Source organism: Cucurbita pepo, chromosome LG17 (genome assembly GCF_002806865.2).
Source record: "Cucurbita pepo subsp. pepo cultivar mu-cu-16 chromosome LG17, ASM280686v2, whole genome shotgun sequence".
Taxonomy (NCBI): Eukaryota; Viridiplantae; Streptophyta; class Magnoliopsida; order Cucurbitales; family Cucurbitaceae; genus Cucurbita; species Cucurbita pepo.
Window position 1 is genome coordinate 2,373,816 of NC_036654.1, and position 9,977 is coordinate 2,383,792.

The window sequence follows — 9,977 nt, forward strand, 5'->3', positions numbered from 1 at the left end:
TTTTAAATGATTTCATTGCATAGTCGATTGGTCTAGCCCTTGATTTCGACATTCAAATTTTGGGCTGTGATAGAATGAAAGTGTATTGCACGATGGTCAAGTTTGATAGAACATAGATGAACTATCACGACTCGATTTTTGAGCTATTTTAATCACGTATCATGACTTGGATAGACAGGGAGTAGTTATAAAAAATACCGTAAAATTTTTTACTTTTAAAACTAGGGAGACTAAAGGAATTAAAANGAAACTATGAGGCAAACAGACCAATGGGACAGAATTTGAGAGGCCATGGAGCCCCACAGCAGGCCCGAGCTGTGGCCCACGCTACCACGGCTAGGAAAGCAGAAGAGACTGACATAGTGGTGGCAGGTACACTACTTATCTTTGGTCACCTAGCATTTACATTATTTGATTCTGGTGCTACCCACCCTTTTATTTCTAAGGGGTTTGTGAAATCTCTAGACTTAGAATTAGAACCCCTAGAATTCTCTGTTACTATGTCTACACCTGCAAATAAGTATCTGACTGCTACCCATAGCGTTAGAGGTGGTAGTGTGACAGTTGCACGGCAAAAACTTGTAGCATCCCTGATTGTTTTGTGTATGCAACACTTTGGTGTGATATTAGGGATTGATTGGTTGGGCGAGAATCGTGCCCTCATCGATTGCGAAGCGAGAAAGATAATCTTTAGGCCCTTGATAGGAGAGAGCTTTGAATTCAAAGGGGATATATCCAGAAGTACCCCTAGGGTCATCAATTCGTTGAAGGCTAGAAAATTGTAGTATTAGGAGCCTGGGCAATTTTGGCTAGTGTAACGAAAGTTAGCAAGTCTAGTTTGACAGTATCCTCTGTACCTGTGGTTTGAGAATTTGAGGATGTTTTTCCAGAAGAGCTTCCGGGGCTGCCACCAAATCGAGAGGTAGACTTTGTTATTGACCTCAAAATAGGAACAACACTGATATCCAAAGCACTACTTAGACCCGCGAAACGATTACCAGCGGGTTCAGAACCTAGAATTCCAAACCACGACATGTTTGTGAGATCCTGCACGAGAATCTTAGAGATGAATGAATCCAGGTCTAAAACACCAAGAGCCTGCCCTTGAAAGACTAGTAAGACACCATGGTAACTTCAGGTAGCCCGCTAGAGTTGAGCAATGTGGATAGTGTCACCAGAACCTCCACTTCCCTCTTTGCTCCGATACCGTACCGTCGAGATAGAGCTTCAGTACTAAGATCGTTGAGCCAGGCAGATCCAGACAGGTAAGTGTGACAAGTTCCCCGACCTAGTGGTGATAGCTAAGAAGGTCTTCTGAACAGGACTCCTGAGCCGTAGAAACCCGTCCCTGAGCGGGGGACGTACGTAGGATGACTTAGTAGCTGACCGGCACTCAAGGGATCGCAACCCTCGATTTTAGTGGATGTATGGTCCCGTGTGAGGGTTGTCAGCTAACCTCCATGGATGATGTTCAGAGAGAGTTACGTATTTAGATCCAACCATAGGATCCCCTTAGATTTACTTGTGAGGTCGTGCCTCACCACAGTACACTAATCATTCCACTGCATGAGATGGGCAAGCCTCCTAAGATGCAGAAAAGAGGGTTGTAGCTTAGATCGCTCTCCTTAGAAACCTGAGATGAGACCGTGGAAACCTACCCGGATAAGGATGCGAGAAGAGCCTACAAGTAGGCTACTTACTGAGTATTTTTATACTCAATCCTTTTTACTCTTTTTTTCAGGTGAGTGATGTCATGCATCGAGGCCGGAATGCGTGCTGAATCTTAATGACATAGAGGAGTGTCCCAAGGCACCTAGGTGTCTATGCATATTCTTGTTTAGATCTATCATACATTGTTTTGTAAACCATTTACCTACTTTTCATGAAAACTCATATGCTACTTAGAACACTTTGTTTTGATTTTAAACTTTCTACATAATTGCTTTTTTTTTTTTTTTTTTGTAATTCTTTTTGTCTATCTGGTTTTAAATGATTTCATTGCATAGTCGATTGGTCTAGCCCTTGATTTCGACATTCAAATTTTGGGCTGTGATAGAATGAAAGTGTATTGCACGATGGTCAAGTTTGATAGAACATAGATGAACTATCACGACTCGATTTTTGAGCTATTTTAATCACGTATCATGACTTGGATAGACAGGGAGTAGTTATAAAAAATACCGTAAAATTTTTTACTTTTAAAACTAGGGAGACTAAAGGAATTAAAACAAAACAATAAACCTACCAAAGTAATATATATATATATATATACATTATGTAAAATAAGTGTTTTTGGTTCAAAATACAAAAAGATCGGAAGAAAATATATAAAAACTGAGACGTCTGGTCTTATTTTCTCCAAAGGCCTAAGCCCTTCAAATTCCTGATCCTGAGAAAGACATTTTTATACCCTAAGAGGGAATTTGAAGGGCTTAGGCCTTTCGAGAAGGATTAGGAATGAAAACATAAGCAAAAATGATTAAAATGTCGTTTTTACAATTTCTAAGAAACTTTTGGGATTTTTAATTCCATATCTAGGGTAAATTTCAAGATAAAAAAAATGACGAAGAATGTTTAGAAAAATTATGGATTTTTCAAGAATAATAATAATAAAAATATTCACAAAGTGGGAAATTATCAAAATACCCCTGAAATTATGGATAATTACAAAAGTGCCATTCTGCTTAAAAAACAAATCCCTATAGTGATCATCCGCACAAAATCTGTCGAATCTCAAATCTTATCCATTGGATCTCCTCAAAAATTGGACGGATATAGCGGCTAGAAATCAAAACCAAAGTCGTAACATGCATCACATCCAACGGCTAGAAATCAAAACCAAAGTCGGTAAGGCTCTGATCCGAGAAGATATTTCCAACGGATTATCCAGAAAATTTAATCTCCAAATCACCGCTATAGTGGAGGTGTCAAAGTCAGTGGAAGCTTGCCCTATAAATTCTGAATTTGAGGCAATAGTTTGGAACAAGAATTGAGCAAGGTCGAGCTCCCAATCGTAGGCAATAAGCGTTTAGATTTTGTGTCTCCTACTCTCAAATTTCTTCCAAATTCAAGAGAAATTCTCCACCATTTACCTTCAAACTTGTTCCTATAGTTTCTAAAGAAGATTACCCACAAATTCTGTGAAGAAATCAAGGGCCGAAAGTGCCTAGAAACTATTCCCAAAATCCAATCTGCCATTAAAAAGCTTCAAGAAAACTCGAAAATCCAATTCGAGAATACCTGATAATTCATTGAACAAGAATGATCTCAATCAATTTCTACAGCTCCAAGGAATGTTTCCATAGAAGACTACAAAGAGAAATAACCTCAGGAACGTGCCCAATTGAAGGAAACGAGTTTCGGACTCAAATTGGGGGTAAGTGTCGAATCCCTATCTACGGTGTCTTTTCCTTCAAATTAAGGATTCTTTTAACTTTAGAGGAGGAATTTGAGTAACTTTAATGAAGAAATCAAGAAATAAAACCTCGTAGAACAAGCTACCCAAGAGAATGAAAATCTAGTGTTTCAGGTGAGTTGCAGACCGAGAACGATTTTTGGAAATTAATGTTTCACACTCAAAGACATTCCTCCAACTCAATTTCTTTAGCTTGAGAAAAGGATATGGAAGAGGTTTCATGAAGAAATCGAGCCTTGAAAACCCCTAAAATCGACTACCTAATCAAGAATCCCATGTTTTAGCTTTGGCGAGAAAACTGATTTTGGATGAACTTTGATGGTGAATATCTTAAGCTACAATCCACGAGAAGGTATGAAACCAATCATTAGCTCTTCCTTATAACACTATCTGTAAGTTTCATGAAGAAATCGAGGGGAAAACATGGTAAATGTGGTTGTAGAGGATGAGTTTTAGGCAGCAGCAATATACGTTTCGTCGTCTTCTCCCTTTCTAGAGGAAGAAGACGATGACGTGGCTAGTTCAAGTGAACCGGCCATGTCAACCTAAATTTTGATATTCTCTCATTTTTTCTCAATTTTAACCCCGACTGGTTCTCATGAAAAATCTTATAGTTCTAGAAACTAGATACAATAAGAAGTCTGTGGAAGAAATTTTTTTTGTAATTCGGATATCGGAAGCTCAGGAACGAAGATCTAGAACGTCGACAATGAGGTATGTACCTTGAAATTTTTGTTAAGAAATACCGGTAGAAATCGCATTTTTTTTTAATTAGATTTTGATTTTTAAATATGTTTTTTTTTGGGAGTTATTTCACCCAAGATTCATGAAGAATGTAGAGTTGAGTGGATGGCAGGTGAATGTCAAGAATATGGGATGTTTTTAGTGTTTGAAGATATTTAGAGGAATTTATTTCAATCTATAGTTGAAAGAAAAAGTTGTAAGAAAAATATATATGGGTAGATGGATTAAAATCTACAAGTTTGGTGAAGAAACCAGGTTAATTCGTGTAACGAGCCTAGATTTTTACTAACCTAAAATTGTTGCTACTATCTTTGTAACATAACTTCTTATGCAGAAATAATCCTTGAAAAAACCATCTTCATACAACAATGTCATGGACTTACATGTTTATAAAAGATCTTTAAAGCAGCACAAACAAAATAAAACAAACAAATATTAAGAGTAATAACGCCCTATACTAACCTAAGGTCTAAGAATTTAAATACGGTTATCTTATGCATGTGTCATGGTTTTTACTTAGTGTGTTGTCGTCAGTCTTGTAGGAGTGTCTTGTCTTTACTCGAAAAATAGAAGTAATACACGACTTGAGTATTTTAAGAATTACTCGATAAGTGACCCTACTATTGGGGTCAGAGAAATGCACACACATTCAACTCATGATTAGGGACCTATCATTTAAAACCATCATAGAGATGATCTCCAGTCCGAACAAATTGAATGTGTAGTACTTCCCTACACATGGCCCATAGAAACTAGACATGAATGAAAGGAAACTGTATTTTGACATATGTGTAGTAGTTCGAACAATGTGTATTTTGACATGAATGAAAGGAAGAACAAACTGTTTTTTATTATATACTGTGATTAAAAGTCATAGGGATCTCATATATTTATGTGTTTCATGTGCAACGAGATACTTCCAGAAACTAGACTCAAAGATAGATCTAGCAAAGAAAATTTGAAGTCATTTGGATGTCGAAAGCTTGAGAATCGAGGATCCAAATGTCAACGATGAGGTAAGTAGCCATCTTGATTTTTTTTTCTTAAGAAATACCGGTAGGAATTGCTTGGAATTCAACATCAACCTTACAAAGGAGTATGATTTAAAGGAATATAGAAGAAATGACCCAAGGACCATGAATTAGGCCCTAAACCAAACGTTTTGCTTATGAATCAAGTAACATTAAAATAATCTACTAGATGAACGTCATTGCCCATGAAATTTTAATACTAGGCATAATATAACATGTTAAGCTTATATATGAAATTTGGTGGTCATTGGATAAGGATAAATATCTAAACTAAGTAACAATGCAAAATAACCATGATGACTCTCGGTAAACTATCTCCAGTTCATGACTCAAATGATCTCCAGATATGATAAAACTTTATAAGAGATCTTATTTCATAGTCTTTAAAGATCATGTAAAGCTTTAAAGTCATTGGAGCACGTTTAGACACTAAACAAAAGAATTAAAAGTTTAAATGACTAAAATGCCCTTACACAGATCTTTAACCTATTCCAAGACTCAAATGTCCTCCAAATAATTTAAGGATTTAAGGAAGGTCTAACCAAGGTTTCATCATATTTAGAAGAGTTTGAACCTAAACTAGGAAAATGTGGTAAAGGACCAAAATACCTCTAATAGACCTTAAGAAGTATTCAAGAACATAAGGATTTCTCAATGTTATAACAGATTTAATTATGATCTTAAGGACTATATCAGTTTACAAAAGTTATATAACATGTTACTGTTATAAGTCAAGAATTATGGGAAAGGATAAAGTTACTCCTAATAACCCTTAACCAAGATTCAGGATCTTTCTAGAATTTTTAAAAAATTACGTCATAACCTTAAACCAAGATTCAAGATCCTTCTAGAATTTTTAAGAAATTACATCATAAGGAAATGCATGTTATTATGAGAAGGACTAGAATGCTCCTATCAAATAACCTAAAAAATTATGCACTCCAATGAATTCTTTTAAAACCTTAAAGTTCTTAAGTACCATGACCCTGATGTGTTATAATTTTATGTTATGCTTGGGGTTTATCTTTGATTTTTAAGCAATCAAGATGCTACCTCACGATTTAAGATAATCCATGGTTTTTAAGTAATTAGAAAACTACCGATACTCAAGAAAAACTAAAAAGTTAGTAATTGATTTTTAAGAAATCAGGTTGCTACCTCGTGACAAGCTCTAGGCTTATATAAATTAGGTAACTTTATGACTCTAAAAGGAGGGGAAATTATTTTGTAAAGTAAAACAAATAAAATGTAAAATATAATTTTTCACAGAGCTTTAAGATAACTCATGTTTTTGCTCTCGATTCCTTCATCAAAGTTACTCAGCATGATCCTTTAAGTTTCCTTGTATTCTGATCCATACAATAGGTTCAAAGTTATTGCAACACATACACATAAATGAAGAGAAAATGCATAATCTAAATTAATAATTTCTAAATCTGATGTACACAAAAATATCTCTTGCCTTAAAAGTTGTTCAATTGTAATCTCGTTAAATACGAGTTCATCCTGATAGGGCCTCTGGATATTGAATTCTCGAGTCAAATGTTGCATTGTAGGTCGAGATTTTGGATTTGGATGGAGACATGCAAATGACAATGTTAATGTGAGAAGTATACTTTGTGCCACTCCAATTTGTAGTAGAGGAGATTTGAGTCGTGAGTCTAACAAATCATTGATGAATATATGTGGAGTAGATTTAGACCACAGGTAAGTCAATAATTCTCCGGGATGCTTTCCCATTATTACTTCCAATGCCACCACTCCAAAGCTGTAGACGTCACATTTTTCTGTAATGACCATGGAGTATGCTAATTCTGAATATCAAAAGAGAAAGAATAAAAAATAATGATTTAAAAATATAAATTAAGAATTCATTGATCGTTACTATAATATATGCTCACCTGGAGCTATATATCCACAAGTGCCACCGACAGTGGTATGATAAGAGGACTCAAGATCAAATAATCTTGAGATACCATCAGATAGAAAAGCTTCTAAATTTGAGTCCAAAAGTATATTACTCGTTGTAACATCACGATGAATGATTGATGTAATCCAATCATGATGTATGTATGACAAAGCATGTGAAACTCTTCGTATGACGTTCAATCTTTTCTTCCAATCCAATTCCACTGCTTCTTTGTCGTTACTCAACACCCAAAATAGGCTTCCCCTCTCCATGTATTCATAAATGAGAAACATGGAACGCTTATGGAGGCAATATCCATGGAGTTTAATGATGTTCTTGTGCCTTATCTCTTTCAACATATCAACTTCATTTCGGAAACTTCTGAAAAGAGTTGTCTCTTGGGCTTCACGGGTGTGGAGTTTCTTTAGAGCTACGACCTTACCGTTTGGAAGCCTTGCTCTATAAACACTTCCATACCCACCGGTGCCAATGCAATATTTAATATCGAAGTCTTCAGTTGATTCAATAATATCGTCGTACGCAATCTTGCCATCATAATCCCATATGCAGAACACATTTCCATGCGTATTTGAATTAATCACATGGACGACACTTTTCCTTTTTCGGGAACGAACAAGAGCTAAGCAAACGAAACCGAGAAGGAACAAGAAAATTGAAGGAAGCAGAATCAACAACATTTTGAAAATTCCATGATTTTGTGAATCACAGGGGTGAAGCGGGAGAATACTGCCACAGAGATTTTGATTACCCAATACAACACTTACATCAAAACGATGTAGAATTTGATCAGAAACCTTGCCTTCAAGCTTGTTATATGATAAATTGATATTTCTAAATAAAATGAAGGAATCTGAAATTTTGCCAATAAGACTATTGTAGCTAAAGTCAATACTCGTAGGCCTTAAATGATTCTCAAGTGACGAAAGGGGGAGTTCACCGTTAATGAAGTTATGACTAAAGTCAATCTCGAGCGTAATTCCATATTTATGTAATATTCTATAGTTAGTATAATAATTACCATGAAGTAGATCCACAAAAGTCCTAGGAATTGTGCCACTAATCATGTTGTAACTAACATTCAAATGAAACAATCCCTCTAAATGTCCTATTTGTAGGGGGATGGACTCAGTGAATCTATTTGATGATAGATTTATGATCGTTAAATTTGTAAGATGGACAACAGAGAAAAGGATTGTGCCCGTGAATGCATTGTGGTGGAGTTCAAGAATTTCCAAACCTTTTAAATTCTGGATTTTTAGAGAAATTGAATCATTAAAGTAGTTGGAGGAAAGATCTAAATAAATCAACGAAGTTAAATACCAAAACGTGGAAGGGAGTGGGCCATTAAGCTTGTTACGTCTCATCGCGAGATCAGAAAGATTACTTAAATTTCCAATCGTGGATGGAATTGGACCAATGATCGAGTTATTGTTTAAATACAACACTATCAAGCTCTTCATATTCCCTATTTCGGATGGAATAAATCCATCTAATTGGTTGTGGGAAAGATCTAGAGTCTTTAAATTGGTCAAATGACCTATGGTTGAAGGGATTGTACCAAAGATCTAGAGTCTTTAAATTGGTCAAATGACCTATGGTTGAAGGGATTGTACCTGTGAACATATTGTTACTGAGATTAAGCTCTAATAAATTTGTCAAATTTCCTAATTCCAAAGGAAGCTCACCAGTAAGGTTATTAAAAAATAAAAATAAAGAGGTGAGTTTGGAAAGATGAGATATTTGAAGTGGAATTCCCCCTTGAAGACTAGAATTAAAGAGATAAAGAACTCTCAAGTTAGGTAAAGATGAGAAATTCAAGTTGTGTAGAGTAGACCCTTTGGGCAATGGCATACTTACATGAATCTCGGTAATACTTCCGGAAGTATCACAAACTATGTCATTCCATTTACAACGAAGTGAGATATTCTGATTAATCCACCAACCAGTTTTGAGAAGAGCATCAGCTTCGTGTTGAAACGAGAACAGTGTTGATGCATTTGAACATGTAAGAATTGAATCAAGTAAGAAGTTAGAAAAGAGACACGAGTTGTAAGAATTCAAATATTTAATGAGTTGAAAGTAGAATATATAGTTGGAATGTCCTTTTTCAATTAAATAGCATGAGGTAGATTGAAGAGAAATCTTTAAAATTTTCAACTAAATAAAAACTCGAGCTTTTTGAGTTAGATGGTCTAGGTAAAATTGATCTATCCATAAATGGAACTTGAATATTAATTTTTGTAATTTAAGAGAAATAGATAGATAGATTTTTATGCATTCCTATATGCAATAATGCAAGATATGACTTTGATACCATGTTAGGAATCACAGATTCCCACAATTGTATGCTATTGTATGCATTCCTATCTATGCTTTGGGCTTCCTCAAAAGACTTTATAATGAAGATATTATTTCTTGCTTATAACCCCATGATCATTCCCTAAATTAACCAATGTGGGGCTCCATCCCAACAATCCTCAACATGAGGCACGAAGATCGAATATCGGAAGAACATAGATGAATGAGAGTGTATTGCACGACAGTCAAATTTAGCACGACATAGATGTAACGACCTTATGTTTTAACTAAAATAGAGTCGCTACAACATGCATGACATGGCTGTAAAGTGTGGAATAATTCATTTAAAGTAATTCATAAATGATGTCATGGGCTTAAGCCGTTTTAAAAGAAAATCTTTAATACTAAACGAAAAATTAGATAAGAAAAAGAGAAGAATAACACAATGCCCTGATATAAGCTACGGGCTACAAAATAAACATAAATGCAGCTATTCTAATACTAATTCCATGGCCTTTGTCACAACGTCGCCGAAATCCATATAAGACATATCAATATT

General features: G+C 35.4%; 2 protein-coding genes across 2 annotated transcripts; one reads left to right on the plus strand and one right to left on the minus strand.

Annotated features, from left to right (window-relative positions):
- Positions 1-269: 269 nt before the first annotated feature.
- On the plus strand, positions 270-785 carry LOC111778735. Its single transcript, XM_023658708.1, has one exon. It carries the CDS (start codon positions 270-272, stop codon positions 783-785), a length of 516 nt encoding a protein of 171 aa, XP_023514476.1.
- Positions 786-6,505: 5,720 nt separating this feature from the next.
- On the minus strand, positions 6,506-8,184 carry LOC111778736 (MDIS1-interacting receptor like kinase 2-like). The gene is made up of 3 exons (XM_023658709.1): positions 7,092-8,184; positions 6,653-6,977; positions 6,506-6,539 (listed from the first exon to the last, which is right to left on the minus strand). The coding sequence occupies exons 1-3, from the start codon at positions 8,182-8,184 to the stop codon at positions 6,506-6,508; spliced, it is 1,452 nt and encodes a 483-aa protein (XP_023514477.1).
- Between the last annotated feature and the right edge of the window lie 1,793 nt (positions 8,185-9,977).